Source organism: Patiria miniata, unplaced genomic scaffold (assembly GCF_015706575.1).
Source record: "Patiria miniata isolate m_02_andy unplaced genomic scaffold, ASM1570657v1 HiC_scaffold_20, whole genome shotgun sequence".
Classification (NCBI taxonomy): Eukaryota; Metazoa; Echinodermata; class Asteroidea; order Valvatida; family Asterinidae; genus Patiria; species Patiria miniata.
In genome coordinates this window covers 26,378,333-26,398,851 of record NW_024037059.1, presented here as the reverse complement: position 1 = coordinate 26,398,851, position 20,519 = coordinate 26,378,333, and the positions used below count along the sequence as shown (strand labels likewise).

The window sequence follows — 20,519 nt, the reverse complement described above, 5'->3', positions numbered from 1 at the left end:
TGCTGGGCATTTCATGTCATTACCTACTTCACCACAGATGACGCAAGATTTATCCATATTTAAGCCTGAGAAAATGAGAAATAAGAGAAAGTTTGTGGATTGAGTTGGAAAACAGACAATATATCTGTTTACTAATATGGTTGACAATGGGCATACATTTCTGTACAGGCCTATACTGTGTTTGCACCCCGTTGTCAATTTTCTCTACATCTAAGTATTGGTTCTAGTGAACGGACAAAAATTGCATGCTAGTCAATATGATTATCACTACTGAACCTCTAAAATTAATCGCAAGTTTATTGTCCATAATGTTTGTACCGGTATTTCAGATTTCCAAAAGATGTCACGTACACATTAATATTATACTTCACGATTGGCAACTCCATTCGTGAATTTAAACCATATACACAAAGTTAAAGTTCGGGTTTGCCTCTCACAGTCCCCTATATACATATTTTATCTCTATTTTGGCGCCCCTCCCCTCCATGCCTTTCCCCAGATTTCTGTAAATGCGGGATTATCCAGTTTTATAAAGTGAATGATGTACAGATCCTTTACCTACCACTCTTTGCAATATCGATGGTTCTTGAAACAGGTGTATACCTCATTCAGGACGACGGCCGAGTGAAATAATAAGTGTAACATCAATCTCTTGAGGGCGTGGTGGAATAATTGTTTGATCAATATTAGATATTGCCATTTACCGATGTATAAACACTAGCTCCCTAGGGAAAGTTGGAAAAGATCAACCGGATGGAAATGGAACCCACGAGCTATTGCTTTCTAGTACAGACGACTTACCACACGACCACCGAGCAAAATAATTGTTTTAAAATAGATTTGCGATAAAACAATACAATTTCTTGGTCAAAACTAGCTGGAGTTTTCAAATTAAGAATTTGTCTACGTATCGAACACCAGACATTTTTTTTTAAGTAGTGCTATTATTACACAAAAGACGTTTAAAAATAATAAATACTTCTTCTTTTCTAAAAAATAAGTCATAAAGGTAGTGTTTAATACAGTTATAACCTTTAAAATAGTTGGTAACAAGAAGAATAAACTCCCCAATCAAATGAAATGTGTCAGGAAGGGAGAAAAAATGGGTCAATAGACGCACCCTTCAATCTGTATGTGCAACAAAAATGCTACACAATATTAGCAGCATTTTATATGTATAAAAATGTTAATGAATGACTCTCAAATCAATGTGATATATATGATTTAAAGATAATTCATCAAACTATATGTTGTTATTACCTACTTTGACTTTAAAATAAGAAATAAATACTTTAAACTACATTGAATATTAATAAAGGGCTGATTAAAACACTAAATTCAAAGCAAAAGCTTAACAATTGCCGCCATTTTGGATTTATGCAAATAAGGTACCCTTCCCAGATAATTTTCAGGTGTCACCCCTTCTAAATATCTTTCCTAGGGCCTAAACAATGTATCTGCCAAGTTTGGTGCTTTGGACCAGTCGGTCACGATCTTGTCGAAAAATGGACCTAAGCCACCTGACTACAAGCTCAACGCGCACACCAGCATGCATTTACTTCACCATGGAACAAGAATGATCCTAACTGTTCAATAGTAAATCCATTCACCATGGGCAATGGGGACTATTTGAGCCCCGGCGTGAATGGGAGCAATAACCAATGTCACGTGAAGTGAGTTCCACCAATTAAATGACATTATAAGGATCTGTATTAACTATAATCATGCTAATTTAGGAAATGTGAGGCCTGCTAAATATTGCTTAATTTAGTTCCAATTTCCAGGTCTGACTGAGTGTGGCCTCCTTATTACGCAGCAAAACCGGGAGGAAGGGGGGCATCTCTCCCTCCCCCCCCCCAACCCACCACACCCCCTACCCATATCGTGAGCCACACAGCAATGTATATTTGTGTCCCTGTAAAAATCCTTCCGTCTTTCCAAACAAAACTTTCTCCAATTTCCCCTCAAAATGACAGGATAACAAATCATCTACAGAAAAAGTAGATTTTTCCTGCCATCGGTCCGACATTTGGAATTGTTTTCCTCAAGTTTTTTAAAGTTAGCACTGTGACTTCACCTTCCCCCCCCCCCCCATACGGTCCCAACGTTTGAAAGCCATGTTAGAAAAATGTGAAGTTACCATCAACTTTCATACTTTTTATCCAAACAACAGAACAGACTCGTGGGCATCTGTGAGTGGTGAACACCCGTCAGCTCCAATGGTCTGCCTTCCCCAAGCCCGCTGCAGATGGTGGCGTTATGTCGTCCCGTTCCTGTTCTTTGTTAATTTCTTCCTGTGCCTGGGGCTTCTCTTCAACTACAGCATTCTGTTTGTGAGTCTGCAAGACGAATTCCAATCCGGTTCAACACTGACAGGTAACCGAGAAAAAAAATGATTGTGGGTCAAAATATCCCAATTGTATGTGGGTGATGCCTAGCCCGACTGCGTCTGGCCGTACAGTACTATCGCAAGCTCGTACTACAGAGCTTGCGATAGTACTGTACGGCCAGACGCAGTCGGGCTAGGTGATGCCATAAATTAGTCTGAGTATCACCAGTTATCCACGGAGCCAAGTCTCCTGTATAACGTCTGATGTTTACGAAAACGTAAATATGTCCATGAGCGACATGTTAACAGATAATGAATTTCGTCAAAGTATATCCGCATTTAACATCCTCAGTACAAACATGCTGTGTAGACTCTTACGCCCGCGTAACTATGTATGTAGTTGTTGGCTGTATTGTTACAAGCTACCGTAGGGGGCTATTTAGTCTTGAAGCCGGTCTTTATATCGCATGTTAATACACCCCCACGTGATCGAGTCTTGACCAATCGGAAGCTATCAACTCTCCAAGGTACGGTTTTTATTAACCCTAACTCCCCAGCCTAATTTACTAGGAACCATACCCATTCTGGCAAATTCCAACACCCACATGGGAAATTGTACACACACACTGTTGGACTTAGTTTCTGGAGGTATGCCAAACCCAATGCAAAAGACCATCAGTTTAGGGGTACTCTACCTATCCCAACAGATTTAAACAAAACCTGCTGTTGAACTTTGATGGGTTGAGTTCGGTTAGGGTTAATGTGATATAGATTCATAACGGTGATTTTGCAATACCGTTACGATAGCAGTTGAAAATCACGTTGCGGAAGCCGTGAAAATAGCCACTACATTTGCAAAATTGGGTTCTTTGTATATTTTTGTCCGCAGGATGGTTGGGATCTCTGTCCATTGCTTTGCTGTGTCTCCTCAGCCCAGTCAGCAATCTGCTCCACCCAAAGCTGAGCCGACGAGCGGTCGCCCTGGTTGGGATGACCGTCTATTGCGCAGGACTGTTCTTGACGTCCTTGGTGCCCGCCCTGGGCTACGCCTTTGTGACATATGGAGTCCTGACGGGAGTGGGCGGTAACCTCGTCGTCAGCGCATCGATAGGAATGACGCTGGACTGGTTTGTTACGGGAAACTATTCCCGGGCTGCCGCCATTGGTTTCACAGGATCGACGTGTGGTAAATGCAAATGACGTACTTATGGACCAACCAGAGCAGGCTATTCACGGAGGCCTCCTTCAGTGGCGAAAGCATTGTGCGAGATATTGTGTGACGGTGTAGTGTGAATATCCGACTCCGTGAAATATGGACCCATTGGTGGTATTGCGCATGCGAGAGTACGATAAGGCCAAAAAAAAAAAAATATTTGGTCTCTGGTCAGACCAAAGTTCCGGAATTGACGCGGCCACGCGGCTGGATTGTACAGACAAGGTGGGTACTATTTTGCTTTTTTGGTGCCTCATGTACATTGGTGTCCTCCATAATTTGCCTTGGTGCTTTCGATCATTTGCCTTGGTGCAATTTCCCATTCCTTGGTGCTCTTTGGTAAAAAAAATTGAGGTGCGGAAATAGAGGGCGCTGTTGGAGCTACCGCGGAACATTTAAGAAAAAAAAAAGATCGACGCGCATGATTAAAATCCGACTTATTTTTTTTTTTTGGCCTAATATGCTATTTTTAGGATCATAATGTAAGAGTGACCTGACACGTGCGAGGGATTAACCAATAAAAGGGGAAAAGGGTCCGATTTTCATAGGAGTCGGATTTTCATATTTCAACGGTACTGCCCCATGACAGATTATCTGAACAGTAGCTGGCACAATGCTTCCGCCATTGAAGGGGCCTCCATGTGAGTGTACAATGATAGCGTGCTCGGAATGGTCAATAACATCTGGTGGATGTGCATTCTTCTTTCTGATGGGACGGACACAATAGGAGGGCGCCATTCGCTTTGGGTAAATCTGGGGGCAAGTTTGATCAAGGACCATAGTTAACCAAGTAGAAAAAAATTGCCATGAGATGAGTGAGTGTTTCTTTACATAAGAAATTATTTTTTTATATATTTGTTGTTAAAGGCATGCTTAGCTTCAGTCCTTTGCTGACGGCTGCCATCACCCGTTATGGCTGGCGCGGGGCGCTGAGGCTATTTAGCGGTGGGATACTCGCGGTTGGCACACTGACTGGATTGCTCTTCGCTGAACCGCCCACTGCTGAGGCTGAGGGTAAGAACGACAGGGTCGTTAAAGGTAATGGACAACATTTGAACACAAGAGGGCGCTTTTTTACCTCTTTCGAGAGCTCCAGTAAAAATATACACACAGCATGGGTGAACATACTGGCTCACCTGCATACAACGCGAACTACACGTGACTACATTCGTTCTGAATGTGCACAGCAAACCTGTCTTGGCGTGAGCGTCAGTGGTCTCCCCCAACTCTCCCTTTTTAATCGTTGAGGGGGTACTTGTGCACAGAGTCCCATAATGTGAATCGACTGATTTCAAGACTAGTAATTTATGGCAGATATCACTGCACTGACCAGTTGAACATTTTGTGTGAATATAGGTGCCAGAAAAAGACAAACAAAAATGGTGGGGTTTTTCAACATCAAAATTACAATTGCTGCAACTTGTCTCGGGTGAGATTCAACGGTTACAGGTCATGCCTGAGTGCGGGTTTTGTCTTGGGGGGAAAAAAAATTCCTGCCTGTACCTGTATCCGCACGAACGCACAAGGTTAATAGCTGTCTTGCCCCCTAAACAGATCTAGTAAGCTGTTTTTTCCAACATTTGCTTGGCCACAACTATTGGAAAATGATACAAAATTTTACTTTTCCTAAAATGACAACATGTGCCAAATCTATGATTTCACATGATGATGCCGTTTACCGGTACTTCCAACCAAGTGAGCTTTGTCGTAACAGTTTGACAAAAAAAAATTGGGGGGCGAACGTTGTCCTCTTCCTTTAAAGGGAATATACATCATATGCTTTTGCTGTAATTTTCAGAAATGGATGGAATTGGGGGGTTGGAAATATATAGCAAATATAGTTACACTGACTTTTTTGAGGTTTTGGGTTCGAAAATGCTATAAAAACCAAGAAAAACAATCATTTTCCTGTAGTCTGGTTCCCTGACTCCATATAAGAAGAAACAGAGCAGTTTACATACATTGGGGAATTGTAAGGTCAGGGAACCAGTCTAGCTGGCTCGTACCCGCTCATAGGTTTGTAATCGATTGCAAACAAGTGCGATGGTCAATTGGGGCCAGTATTTGAAAAAAGCCAGTTTTTTTCCAACGCTGATCGGCCGATCAGCGTTGGAAATTGATACAAAAATACCACTTTTCTTGAAAATGACAGTATACCAGGTGCCATGATTTTACAGGATGCTTTACACTGTCATTCACTAACAGTCCAGCAAGGTATTTCAAAATGATTTGGTAGTTTTATTTTTTGATGTTTGCAAATGTTGTATTGTCCCTTTAAAGACACCTCTCAAGACCACAAAAACAGCGCCGACACCGAAGTGGCGATGCAGCAGATACGCGCAGGTGGTATGGAAGAGAGTGGGTACAGTGAAGTACAGGGAACAGAGTCAACAGACCCCGACCCTCGGGACATCCACGATGATGACAAAGACCAGGGTGAGGTTGATAAAACCGAGGCGACAGAAGCTGACGACACCTCTGCCCCACGGAAGGAACCCGTGCACGTGGACACTGCGATCACCCGTGGATATCTGGCCATGATTAAGGACCCAGAGCAATGGCTTTGGAGCATTGGGAACCTTCTGGCCTTTCTGGGCGTGACATTCTTCAATATCAATTTTGTAAGTGAACATTTCATTTGTGTTATGCCAAATAACTCTGTAAACAATTGGTCGCAGTTCTTCGAATGAATGTCTTTTTTATCTGCAAATGTCTTTTTACAGCAGAGTAATCACAAGTTAAGGGACATTACATCCCTGAATGCGCCAAATTGGGCTACTAAACACGTTTTAAACGAAATGATGTATGACTTCATGCTTCTTTAGCCTATGTGCATATATATTCATAAATACCTCAGGCAGTTTAGCTATTCCTATTGGTCGAGAGCCCGTCACGTGGCCGGTCTTAAACGGATGATAAAGACATGGCTAGCTGGTCTTAAACACTTTTCCAGTGTCACAATAAAATGTGGACTCCTAAAAATCCAGTGCCTCTTACCGTTTCATTGGTTGAACGTTCACAATCCTCACGTAGGCATGCGCAACACTACAAGGGAGTCAGAATTTTATAGTTCTAAATTCAAAACGCAACGCCCCAGGTGCGTTCTGCGTGACATCGCACAGAACATGTTACGCGCGCGTCAATCTCCATAAAAGGGTTGTTTACATCTTACTCGCCAGCTGAACATTCCATTATTTTGCTAGAGGGATGTTTCAAAAAGCATGAAGTGAACTTGTTGAACAAAATCGGGATTTTTTGAACGAATTATTTGATATTTTTTTACGGATAAGGTATTTATGAATGGGAATAAATATGTGCTCGGTCGGTATTTATCACTCTGTTTAATACCGCTTAGAGTCTGGGTGCTGATAATTACCCTCGCCTCCGGTTCGGGTAATTATCAGCACCCAGACTCTAAGCGGTATTAAACGAGTGATAAAAACCTCCGGAGCACACATTTATTCCCTTAATATAAAGTTTGTGTACAAAGTTCACAAAAAGTAATAATGAGCTAGTAGCAGTGTTGGAGTACTCGTACTCGAGTACAACTCGAGTACACACAAGTACTCGGCCCGTACTCGATATCACTACTCGAATTTTGGCACGGACTTGTTGGTTTGGACTCGGTACTTGACTCCAGTACTCGGGAGTACAAATCGAGTACATTTTAAAAAAATAGATTCTATATACAGTGTACATGTAGCTCATCCTGGAATGCAAGGCGAGTGCGGTGGCGCGGTTGCAGTCTGTATTACAGCCACAGATATAGAATAAAATGACTAAATCGGCAGCGCGTGCATATGCCCCATTCACTGTGCGATAAATGTGCACCATTTTTGTGTTCTCTTGTGGTTGGCAAAAAATTAGCCTAACTTTATAGCCTTAAGTAGGACATAAAGTTCAAATTATAACAGTGCTCACCGGAAAATAACTTTCAAGCTTTCGGTGTGTAAACCTTCTTCAGGGGGCTATGGCTTAATCCCCTGAAGAAGGTGTACGCACCGAAAGCTTTGGGAGTTATTTTCCGGTGAGCACTTTTATAATTTTAACTAAGTTATGTCATAATTATGTTCCACAGTGCTACGCAACATCTACACTTTTGTCATTCATTACAGTTAAATGTATCTGTCCTCCAGCACGTGACCTAGCTCAACGCGCGTGAAGCTAGAAATGTGCACCGAGTATGTACCTGCTGCGCATACACGTACCGCTTTCCGTTTCGGTTACGATAATTTTATTTTCTGCAAACTTATAGGCCTAAACGTGTAAACCTTTACATTGTGCAGGCCATTTTTCTCAAGAGCAAATGGTTTTCAGTAAAAGCCTTTGCTGAATTTTTATTCATACAGATGGGAGTAAATGCTAAAAAAATTGGTAGTAATGCAAATGCCAGTTTTTATTCATACGAACTACCGTATGGTATTATTTGTACTTATTATGGACTTTGTTAATATTAATTTTTCGCGATTAACTTTAATAAATGCAGTAATTTTTGCACAAAATTATGTGCATTTATATTTTCAAGGTAGCCCCAACCCAGCCTTGAAATATGACAAGTAAATATTTGAAATCTGAAGCATTTACTCCTTTTATATTCATATGAAACGAAGTAAACGCTTATAGTGTAGCTAAAGCTAAAAAGTAAAAAGTAATTATTTTCCTATTTAAGCAAATGGGCAATTACACGGTTATACTCACATTACATTTTTGATGTACTTTTGAGTTTCCTTGGACTGTAATTACCTTACTGAAAAGGTTTAATAACTGTTATCCCCATGGTAGATAGAGTAGACCTAGACCTACCTAAGCACCAAAGATGACATCCAGAAATATGTGTTATGTATGATAAACAAGACGCACAAAATCGGTTACTCACGTTACATTTTCGTAACGTGAGTAACCGATTTATTAATGTCTGTTTTGATTGTGTGATATTATTTGTGCGCAGGCTAGTTTCTTGGACGGTCTCCATTTCGATGACAACCAGATAGCCTCGTCCATTGTGATTTTTGCTAGCGGGGAACTCGGTGGCAAAGTCCTGATATCCGTGGTGGGCGACTGGCTGCCCTTCTCCTATCTGTACGTGCTCGCCGGATCAATCCTCTTATGCACCGTAACACTCGGCTTACTCTCTATCGCTAAGACATATACAGCAATAGCAGTCCTTGCTGTAGGTGAGTAACAAGACAAGGCAAGCCTAAAATTGTAGTCACGCAAACTGCTGTCTGACTGGATTGACCTGAAAATATACAAATCTAGAAAATTGATGCAGCCTGACATTGCAAACTTAACAAATTCTTCTTTAAAGGCCAAATGACGGAGAGTAGTTATGGGTGTCCGTCCAAACGATGACGATGTCTCCCCCAATGCAGAAAGGAAAATTAATTTAAAAAAAAATATAAATTACACACCTATGAACAGGTACAAGCCAGCTAGACTTGTTTCCTGACCTTACAATTCCTCGACGACTATAAATTGCTCCGTTTCATCACAAGTGGGGTCAGGGAACTAGACTACAGGAACAAGATTGTTTGTCTTGGTTTTCCAGCATCTACGAACACAGCTCTTCAAACAAGTCAGTGTAACGATATATGCTGTAAAATACTAAGCCCCCAAATCCATTCATTTCAGAAAATTACAGCAAAAGCAAATGTTGTATATTCCCTTTTAACAAGCTGTAACTGGAGGATAAACCCAGAGGTACCACGTATGGTTAGTTTTGATAGTCCGAAGTCCCATTGGTCCGAAGTCCCATTGGTCCGAAGTCCCATTGGTCAGACGTCCCATTGGTCCAACAAAACCCAGAGGTACCACGTATTGGTCCGAAGTCCCATTGGTCCGAAGTCCCATTGGTCCGACGTCCCATTGGTCCCCAAATCCTATGGGGCGTCGGACCAATGGGACTTCGGACCAATGGGACTTCGGACCAATGGGACTTCGGACCAATGGGACTTCATGTTTAATTAACATGGTTAATTTAATGGTCCGAAGTCCCATTGGTCCGAAGTCCCATTGGTCCGAAGTCCCATTGGTCCGATGTCCCATTGGTCCCCAAATCCTATGGGGCGTCGGACCAATGGGACTTCGGACCAATGGGACTTCGGACCAATGGGACTTCAGACCAATGGGACTTCAGACTAATGGGACTTCAGACGAATGGGACTTCGGACCAATGGGACTTCGAACCAACGGGACTTCGGACCCATGGGACGTTTATACCGATGGAACGTCGGACCAATGGGACTGTGGACCAATGGGACTTTGGATCAATGGGATGTCGGACCAATGGGACTTCGGACCAATGGGACTTTGGACCAATGGGATGTCGGACCAATGGACCATCAGACCAATGGGACTTCGGACCAATGGGACTTTGGATCAATGGGATGTCGGACCAATGGACCATCGGACCAATGGGACTTCGGACCGATGGGACTTTGGACCAATGGGATGTCGGACCAATGGGACTTCGGACCAATGGTACCTCGGACTATAGAGATGTCCTCCATGTACACCCCCATAACATCTTTAAGTAAACCTTGAGTTAGCACATGAGTTAATTTTGCATTTTCTCCTAATTGCATGTTCTTGTTTCTTGATCTGTAGTTTCAGGCTTCTTGCGTGCTGGTGTGTATAGTACGTCGCTGGTAGTCGCTACAGAATTGTTCCACAAGACCTACGGAACAAGCGGCAGCCTGACCCTGTTCATGTTTCCGGTGGGTGTTGGAACCCTTGCTAGTGGACTTCTATCAGGTAAGACACGCACTTGTTGGAATCTCATTTTTCATTTGAATTTTGTGGTGGACTGATGTGAGCGCCACTGTATGTAAAGAGACTTTACATATCTATATACTTACAAATCTATATACTTATCCCCTTTTTGAAGAAAAAAATACTTGAGTCCTCTGCCCCCCGGCCCCTAAAAAAATTTGGCTCTGGATCTGCCCTTGATGACACTATACCTGTTTGTAGCAGTAAGCTACGCATAATGCCTTGCAAAGCTTGCATTTCCTCCACAAGATTTCTTTAACGGAAATATTGTTGATGTCTCATACATGTAACATGGCTCACTTTAATTTTTTGCCTCTAGCGCCTTCCTAGAGCAAAAGTTTTACCTGAAGTTTCACATTCCCGTTCATAAATTGTGAGTTCATCTACCCCTTACAAAGGTAGCAGGGAAATTTACTTTGGCTTGATTTTCCGATTTTATTTCAAAGTGTCACAGTGAACCCTTTGAAAATGCGCCTAGAAATAATAAAACAATTTTCTGACAAACTTCTAGTTGGGTATGTGAGTGGAGATTATAATGGTTTATCAGAATTTTTTTCAACTTGAAAGAAATTCTTAAATGTTAACTTGAGATTTTCCGACATTCATCAAGTGCGCCACGTTATGGAACAATCAGATGATTTTTTGCCCAATTTCCGGACGTCACCGTTTTAAAATGTCGGGCTAAATTGTTGGCAAAGGTTCAACAGTGAGCATTATTAAGGTAAAAGCTCCAGTATTTAACTGAATGAATTTGAAGTTTGTCAACACAGAAGTTTGGCAACACTGCATGAGGAAAGTCGGGGGAAACATCAAAGTGTGCCACGTTTAAGGAGCACGACTATATTTCTGCGCAGTTGAGTGACAGCACAAATCCTGCACAGATCACACCAATTGAGCAAATGTACAATTGAGACGTGGTGTTTGGCAGTGTAATCGCGTCTCTGAGTTGACAAGTCTTTTTCCCTCTTGCGTTTTTCTCCTGTTGCCAGGCATCTTGTACGACATATCGGGTGATTACGTCCTCAGTCTGATCGTCATTGCCGCCATCTTTCTTTGCGGCTCGGCAGCCTTGTTGGCCATTCCACTACGCAGGAGAATTCGATCACGTGGTCTGTGTTCGCACGAAACTCATTCCATCCAAGGATAAAATCGTCGTGTGACAAGGAAAAAGGACGTTAGCAGGCCAGGCACTCAAAAAGCACTTTCAGAGATAATCGAGTTGAAAGTTTTTGTGCTGCCATTTCTTGATGAAAAATCACATGAGGTTGAAATTTTGACTGATGACATTCGTTAATAATTACAATAATATTGTACATTTTTATGTCAAAAAATTACTTAAGTTATTTCAATTTTCATGCTAACGACCTTTTACCACGAACTTCCCAAGCCTTAAACGTACGCTTTTAAAGCAGCATGTTAAATCCTTACGTCCTTTTGCCGGGAACAATATTGGCTTTGCGTACCCACTTGAGTGGGAAGTTAGCGCGCTTCGAACATTTTTTGTTACATTAGTATTACACGTTAACGTCCTTTTGCCGGGCACAAATAATGAAAACCCTCCTTCCGTCTTTTGTTTACTGTTAATTACGTCAGAATACGTAGCCCCTTGCTAAAATATGTATATCAAATGAAAGATATTTCCAAGCTCTATCGATTATCCGAAAAATCTGACTTTGACCTTTTGACCCATTTTTGGCCCTTACGACCTTCTTCCAGGCACCCGACGAAATATACTCTCAAGGTCTAGCAAATTTCAGCAGATATGTGTCCTAATGTAATTCTGGAAAAAGAACAATTTCCTTTGGGGATAATTTTGTTTGCAGGATGAAGCTTCAAATATTGAGAAATAAATAAAAGTCTATTCAAAATGCTTCGGACTGCAGTGACCTGAAATCTGGCATATGACCCAACCATACAAAGCGATTTTGAATTTGTCACAAAGCTACTTTTGAGATACAGCCTATAAAAAAAAGTCACACATTTTTTATCCACATATTGTCCAACTTCAACGGAATGTTGAACTACGTGATATTATCGAATTGAAGAGCCAAGTTTACTCTTCCAAGTGTGGCCTACATGTTGAAATGAATAAGTGAAAAAAATGTCCTTAAACTCAGGTTTTGAGCTAAGCACCAGTGTGTTGTACATTTTGTATACAAATAAATCGTGACTATTTATTTTGACAAAATATTATATATACAGGTAGTATAGAATAATTTCAGGGTGTTTTTTTCCTGGGGTGTGTGTGCAAATTGAAATAAATGACTGAAAAAGCATTAAACAATACTGTGTTTTTGTCAATCTGGTCTTGCAGCTTATTGCAATAAATCTCGATTTTTGACTTGTCAATGTCATCTCGTAAGGATAAGCCCTTGTTAGCAAAATCTTGCATTCTGGGGAAAAAAAGAGGGAGGTTTTCATTTCCTTTACATTTTTCCTGTGTGGTCATAATGGACCTAGGGAGAGGGTTTACCCACCCCCGGTAATTTTTCAGTCGACATTTTTCAGTCGGTATAACGAACCATCAAGATATCCCTTGCTTTGCTTCACTCTCCAAAACACTTAAATATTTGCACATTTTGTTTGTAAAGTCAATGGTCTGTGTTAGGGTTAATCTTGTCAGGAGATTCCCATTTTAATGTGATTCGTCACATGAATAGCGCCACGTAGTGTCAGATGTCTAGTGATGTCGCAATGAAGATCACCTTCATATTAATGATGTCTAGCCAAATCCCCCTCTGCACGCCATTTCAACCCCAAAATGTAAAACTGATGATCGTTTTACCCCCCAAAAAGTTGGTTGCACTGGTCAAAAATTGCCTCAGATCGGACCACAGAGCGTCTAGTAGTGAGGTACCTTAGTGAAAAAATTGTGACACAGTGGACAAAAGCACAATTTTTTCACCAAAGCATCTCCATGGTATACCTTTTCGAAAAAAAGACGGATGCAAAAAATTGGATGATGGGAAGGGCATACATGTATGACGTCATTATGACGTCATCAGCTAATTATTACATGAAAAAAATATAAATTGATAATAATCTTCAGAACTACAAGCATTACAGCAACAAATGTGGTATCAAATTAAAGGGGACAGCAAGCTCTTTCATTTGAGTGGTATGTCATGGGGATGGAATATAGTTAAGGGTGATTTTGTTGGTCAAAAAAACCTTTTTTGGTCAAAATACATGTTTTTTAGGCTGAAATCATGGATTTTGGGTAGTCACATTGACACTTTGTTTAAACATGCAAACAGTATGTGGTATTGTGAGATGTTGTTTTTAAGTTCGAGAGAAAAGTTCAAATTCTATGCCAAAAGAGTTTTTGTAATTGATTATTAGTATCATAAATATGTTTAAACTTGTTCCAAAGATAAGCGGAAAAGTGAGGCATCTTATAGCGAGCTACATTAGTAACAAAAATGCTAAGGATCGTTACATGGTATTTAAAAGTACCATTTTTTTCACCAAATGTGTTTCTTTGCAAATGTGTTATGATAAAAAATAGGGTAGGATGCAAAAAATCAGATGACAGGAAGGGTACTTTATGACGTAATAATGACGTCACAATATACTACCGAGCACATACAGTTGTAGAAAATAAGGTCGTGAAGCGTTGTGATGAGATTCCAAGTAATTAATTTGACATTTTGAGGGTCAGGGAATTGAAGAGTGATATAATCAGTGACATTTAAGTAACAATAAGCTGATTTGCTGTTGCAGTGACGTCACTATTTTCAAATTTTCATGAAAAATCTAAGCATTTTTGATTATAAATCTAAAAATTAATGTGGCCTGACGTTGCGAACTTAGCAAGTTCTTCTTCAGAGGCTAAAACAGAAATGACAGAGGCACATACATTAACAAGGGGGTGCACACAAACATGCAGGGATGAAAGAAGAAACACAAAAGGAGGATTAGGTGGGAAAGGTGTGGAAAGATGCAGGGGAGGGTGGTTGAGAGAACAAAGAAACAAAGGGAGATGGCAAACCACAAGGGGTCTTTCCCATTTCCCATTCTGGTCCCTCCCCTGTTCATACCAGACCCCTTGTGGTTTGCCATTTCCCTTTGTTTCTTTGTTCTCTCAACCACCCTCCCCTGCATCTTTCCACACCTTTCCCACCTAATCCTCCTTTTGTGTTTCTTCTTTCATCCCTGCATGTTTGTGTGCACCCCCTTGTTAATGTATGTGCCTCTGTCATTTCTGTTTTAGCCTCTGAAGAAGAACTTGCTAAGTTCGCAACGTCAGGCCACATTAATTTTTAGATTTATATATTTCAGGTCCACCCAGGCAGTAAGCAGTTTGCAGCAGTCTTACTTTTTTTCAGTTTTGATTAAGGAACGTGGTAACCTGAAATAGATTAACAGATTGGCCGGAAATGGTGATGGTACGTCTTTTAACAATGTATTACAAACGGGGGCCGCTCGATAGTCCGAAGGTCCAATAGTCCGAAGGTTCTTTAGTCCGAAGGTTCGATAGTTCAAATGCACAAAATTTCCATGATAAGGGGGGTTCGTTAGTCTGAAAATGAAATAAGGTTCGTTAATCCGAACATTTGATGCAATAGTCCGAAGGTTCAATAATCCGAAGGTTCATCAGTCTGAAGGTTTATTTATCCGAAGGTTCGATAGTCCGAATTTAGAATAAGGTTAATCAGTCCGAAGGTTCAATAGTCCGAAACGAAAATAACAAGCCCGCGGGAACGGGGGGTGCTGTGGGTGCTGCAGCACCTCCAACTTTTTGGATTGGGGTGCTGAAATATGCTTCAGCACCCCCTACTCCCGGGCAAAAATGTGTTCCAGCCAGCAGTGTTCTACGACGTTGAAATTGCGCCACTGCGCTATACATTATGCTTGCTCTAAATATATCTCCTTCGTTTTGTTCGTTTCTAGTTTTGCCGCGGCTAAGCGCGGCGCTTAGAACGTCTAGCACAAAGTAATACTGTAAAATATCAGGAGGAGGTATTTTCTAAATTTTCAGGCAGTGCAGAATCGATATTTCTCTCAATGTATCTAAAATCATGACATGTCTATGATATATTTCCGCCATGATGGAAGCTTTGACCCGAAAAAAATAACCTCGGCCATGACAATGGTGGCAAAGTTGATTATGCTTGGCACGATTTTTTTCTTTCGATCTTTCAATAGGGGCAAAGTTCATACCTTTCCCCTGAAGGTTTTTCTTTTCATTTAAAAGTTTCATTGACGTTGCTAGCATTCTGTACTCAACATTAACAAATATCAAAGTTCACACACATCCCAACCTAATAGGAGTGGGACGGGCTTCCATTGAAACTAGTTCCAGTGTAGTTTCGTTTTAATAAAAAAGCTATTCATGTGTTACCCTTTGCAAGTTTTTTCTCATAAAAACTCAGTAGACCGATAAATCCTTGCCTAGCCCCAAATTTGCCACCTACCGATCATAAACATAAAGATGCATTTGGTCTGTTAGTCTTTTATATTTGCCATTCCCTGTAACAAACAAATAACACTGCAACTATATCAAGAGCTACATCGTTTAGGCCTATGTGAGTATTTTTATGAACAGAAATTCACCCGCTTCCAGTGGAACAATTCACCCGCTTCCAGTGGAACCATTTTGTTTTAACTTGAACCAAAAAACACCCTTTCGGGTTTTATAAGTTTAAGTATATACTTCAGTATATTTCATCACAGTGCATCCAGAATCCAACATTTTCAGGGGCCTTAAAGCAGGCCCCTTGCCCTGTGGCCCCACGCCGTAAGGGCTCGGAAAATAAAACAAAACATACACGACGGAATTTACTAAATGTAAGAAAGCAGCCTAGCAACAATAATATTTACATGCGATGTCATGCATAATGATACAATTCTTTGTCCAGAATTAAATGGAACAAAGAATGGAGATAAAAATACAGGGTTTTCGACTTTTCAGTACAGTAGAAACGTTATAAGAGCAACAGTATATTCTAAACAAAAAAGTGAAATAAAATTGTCTTAATAATCTCAAAAAAACGTTTGCTAAAAAAGTCATATGAAAGTGGCCAGAATTCGCCTCATATTGCACCACAGAGCATCCATATTCCAAAACTTTTAGGGGCCAAGCCACGCCGTAAGGGCTTTGCGCTCCGCGTTCGCATTAATTTTGTCCGTCCTTTAGAAATTCCAGCACCCCCTGGCAAAAGTTTGTTCCAGCGGGCTTGAAAATAAGGTTCAATAGTCCGAAGGTTCGATAGTCCGAATTGACAATAAGGTTCGATAGTCCGAAAGACTCTATGATGGTCCGATGGTCCGAATCGACAGTAAGGTCCGATAGTCCGAATCGACAATAAGGTCCGATAGTCCGAATCAACAGTAAGGTCCGATAGTCCGAAGAGTCATACTGACGAACCGTATTGCCCATTCAGACAATCGAACCTTATTCTCAATTCGGACTATCGAACCTTTTTCTCCATTCGGACTATCGAACCCTATCATCTATTCGGACTATCGAACCTTCGGATTAATTAACCGTATTCTATTTTCGGACTAATGGGACCTTCGGACTATCGAACCTTCGGATTATCGAACCTTCGGACTATTGAACCTACGGACTAACGAACCTTTGGACTAATGACCCTTCGGACTAGAGAACCTTCGTACTATCAAGGCTGTAACCATTACAAACACAATACCAGTGCAGCAAGTCATGTCCTGCAGTTTGTAAAGGTTTTTAGTTTGGGACGTGAAAAAGACAAACAATTATCCATGATGCACAAGCACAAGTGTGTTTCTCGATTAAATGCACCATCCTTGTCGTTGATGGACCGTCTATCCTATTGAAGTATCCATCAGACATCATCTTCTGTGTGACACGAGCAGAGCATCTCTGAAGGTCCACTGTGTGAGTAGTTTATCCTTTCTTGTTTCCACAAAGCTGGATTGCGACTGAGATCGTGCAAATAAATAATCTTTAAAAAAGCTTCATCTGTAGTCTTGTTTATTAATTATTAGAGATTTTGGTAAAAATGAACAGAAGTCTTTGTAGAAATTGTAGATATAATTCATCTTGCGTAAAATATACCTTTGCAAGTTTACAAACTTCCACAAAACGTATTATTTTGCAACATTGGAAGTTTGGAACGTATAATTGGTTTGAAGATTCTACCTTTTTATTGCTTATGTGAACTGTTACTATCGTATTTCAGGACAGTCATCATGGATTGGACTGCTTGCATTATCTGCATGCAAACTACACCAGAAAAACTACGTTGTCCACAAAAAGGCTTAAATTGTAACGCCAGAGAAGTATATGCTCAATTCCTGGCTAATGTTGAAGGGTTTAGCGCAATAAATGCATTGCCAGTTGATGTAGAATATGGAGCCGAAGGGACAGTAGAAACTTTTGTGGAAAATAATGCCTCATGGCATCATTCCTGAGGTAACATTGATGAGATAATCATGACGTAAGACATTGCATTTTAACGAATCATTGATCACAACAGGGGATAGGAGCGAGGGTCAAATGTACATGTACATACATGTTTAATTTAATACATTAAATTAGAAAACATCCCTCATTTTATCAAACTATTTGTATTTAAATCTTTTAAAGAACTAAGAACAAAATTGGCAACTGCACTGATTTCCTTGATCTCAGAAACGTATATTAAATGTAAAAAAAACGATCCATGGCTTATTCCTAACTAATATCTCAATTTTAATGTATAAGTGTGTAATAATTAGCCGATGACGTCATAATGATGTAATAAATGGCCCTTCCCATCATCCAATTTTTGTATCCTACCTTGTTTTCGAAAAGGTAAACAATGGAGATGCTTTGGTGTGAAAATGGTGCTTTCGTCCACCCGTGTCACGATTTTATCACTAAGGTACCTCACTTTTCCGCTTAACTTTGGAACAAGTTTAAACATTTAAGATACTAATAATCAATTACAAAAACTCTTTTGGCATAGAATTTGAGCCTTTCTCTCTGACTTAAAAACAACATCTCACAATACCACATACTGTTTGCATGTTAAAACAAGGTGTCAAAGTGACTACCCAAAATCCATGATTTTAGCCGAAAAAACAGGTCTTTTGACCAAAAAGGTTTTTTGACCCTCAAAATCACCCTCAACTATATTCCATCCCAATGACATACCACTCAAATGAAAGATCTTGTTGTCCCCTTTAATTTGATACCAAATTTGTTGTTGAGATGCTTGCAGTTCTGAAGATTATTATTAATTTATATTTTTTCATGTAATAATTAGCTGATGACGTCATAATGACGTCATACATGCCCTTTCCATCCAAATTTTTGCGTCCATCTTTTTTTCGAAAAGGTATACCATGGAGATGCTTTGGTGAAAAAATGGTGCTTTTGTCCACTGTGTAACGATCCTTAGCATTTTTGTTACTAATGTACTCACTCTCACTATAGCATTTGTTCGGATCAAAGTACATTCCCTCCTCCACTTTTGAGAAGCAATTGACGCCCTTGCAGCCACGCCCACTTCGTCGGTCCATTACAGAAAGGATCACAATACCGACCCAATTTCAGCAAATGTGTTCACCTAAGTTTCAGCAGCAGGCTAGATCATCGTTGGAGTACTAACGGCGGCAAAAGAACGATTAACTTGTAAGTTGTTTTTATACAGAAAATTATCACCTGCTTGTACATGTATTAACTTTAACGGTGGAGGATCACTGAAACCATTAAAGCTATAACGTGTGTTCATCATCGATCGTGGACGCCCTCTTTTGTTCGTACTTTTTAGGAAGACTCCCATAGGTTTTGCACACAACCCCAATCGCGGACGTGTGCTGGGAATCGTGGACAATATTGTTCTCTTTTGTTCTCTGGTATTTTTCGTCCACAATTTGAAAAGATGAACACGTACATCCTGACCACCAACACTAGCCCCTCTGTCTCCACCACTGACCAGAAACTATACTCGGGCTCGATTATGGCCTTTTGGCAAAACCACCACATGCAATACTGTACATGCATGGACCGGCCTTCACTGTTATGGCTGAGCCTGACACTCTGTTTAGGTGTCTGTGACTAGGGCTTATAGTTTTGTATTATCATGCGGTTTAAACGTATTTGTGCCAATTGTGCACAATGACAGTGATTGAGCTGGCTGCTTGATGTGTATGAGAACTGTTTGATGTATAGAAAAGCAAAGGTCATCAGCAGCACAATTTTCAGCAGTTCAAAGCTGCAGAAAGCAATTTCAGTGTGAGGTATGCATCATCCATTTTTCCCACAGTAAATTCATGTGAGATTTGACCTCAGTGAGGTCATGTTGGGCATCGCTGTATAGGATTGATGACGTCATATACACACAGATGCCAACAAAATACTAACACTTGCCATATGTGACCCGCTCTGCAAAAATGAGTCTGATGTCGCATAGCTTGAATTCCAGCTTTCACCACTTTTAAATGGAAACAGTGAAAATTTGCTCAAAATTTGGATTTTTTGTTTTTGTTTTATTTCGGTTGTTTGATAGTTTTAGTTCAGATATCTTACACAGAAATTTAAATATTGTAAGAAAAAGACTAACAAATTTATGATTTTTGGTGATTTTCTTGGTTAGTTACAGTGTATTTGTAATTTTTAAACCCTTTTTTCTTCATTGAGACATTTCTTGCTTTGCAAAAACTTGACAGAATTAAAAAAGGCACAACAACCAAACGTCCTAGAGAGGCCCATGATATACCAAATTATTGCTTACTTCATTCCCATTTTATTAATGTAGTTAACAAAAAATGTCAGTTTTGCCACAACAGACTCATTTTTGTGGAGCGGGTCACATATTAAGTTTCATAAGTTGTTTTAAGTAGTAAGTATAGTATTTACTAATGATGCCAAATGTAGCCGTCGGGCCTGCTTTCAAATTAAGTTCCAATTTCCGGGTCTGACTGAATGTGGCATCATTATTATGCAGCAAAACCACCCCCACACCCCCGACCCCAGCCCATATCATGAGCGCACACAGCAACGCATTTTTGTCCCTGTAAAAATCCGACAGTCATTTCATTCGCAAACTTTCTCCAATTTTCCCCTCACAGGATAACAAATCGTCTGCAGAAAAAAATTGATTTTTCCTGCCAAAATTGAACGACATTTGGGATTTTTCCTCAAGTTGTTTCTAGTAATTAAACACTGAGACTCCGCCCTCCCCCCGCCCCCCACAACATTCGAATTAGCCATGTTGGAAATGTTAAGTTTCGATC

At 40.4% G+C, this 20,519-nt stretch overlaps 2 protein-coding genes across 5 annotated transcripts in view; both read left to right on the top strand.

The window, feature by feature from the left end:
- LOC119727939 (monocarboxylate transporter 9-like) overlaps positions 1-11,460 on the top strand; it is a 21,062-nt gene extending 9,602 nt beyond the window's left edge. Inside the window, exons 2-8 of the mRNA XM_038200019.1 lie at positions 2,174-2,376; positions 3,219-3,515; positions 4,410-4,580; positions 5,823-6,163; positions 8,491-8,716; positions 10,149-10,295; positions 11,303-11,460. Of these exons, the coding sequence (XP_038055947.1) occupies positions 2,220-2,376; positions 3,219-3,515; positions 4,410-4,580; positions 5,823-6,163; positions 8,491-8,716; positions 10,149-10,295; positions 11,303-11,460 (1,497 nt within the window). The 5' untranslated portion in view covers positions 2,174-2,219. The remainder of the gene's footprint in view (positions 1-2,173; positions 2,377-3,218; positions 3,516-4,409; positions 4,581-5,822; positions 6,164-8,490; positions 8,717-10,148; positions 10,296-11,302) is intronic.
- LOC119728349 (monocarboxylate transporter 9-like) overlaps positions 10,209-20,519 on the top strand; it is a 24,660-nt gene continuing 14,349 nt past the window's right edge. The window contains exon 1 of one of the 4 annotated variants that reach the window (XM_038200554.1): positions 10,209-10,295. The gene's annotated coding sequence lies outside the window, so the exon portion shown is untranslated. Of the gene's footprint in view, positions 10,296-18,687; positions 18,916-19,417; positions 19,524-20,519 lie in introns of those variants that run through there. The other 3 variants (XM_038200556.1, XM_038200555.1, XM_038200557.1) reach the window with 3 other exon arrangements.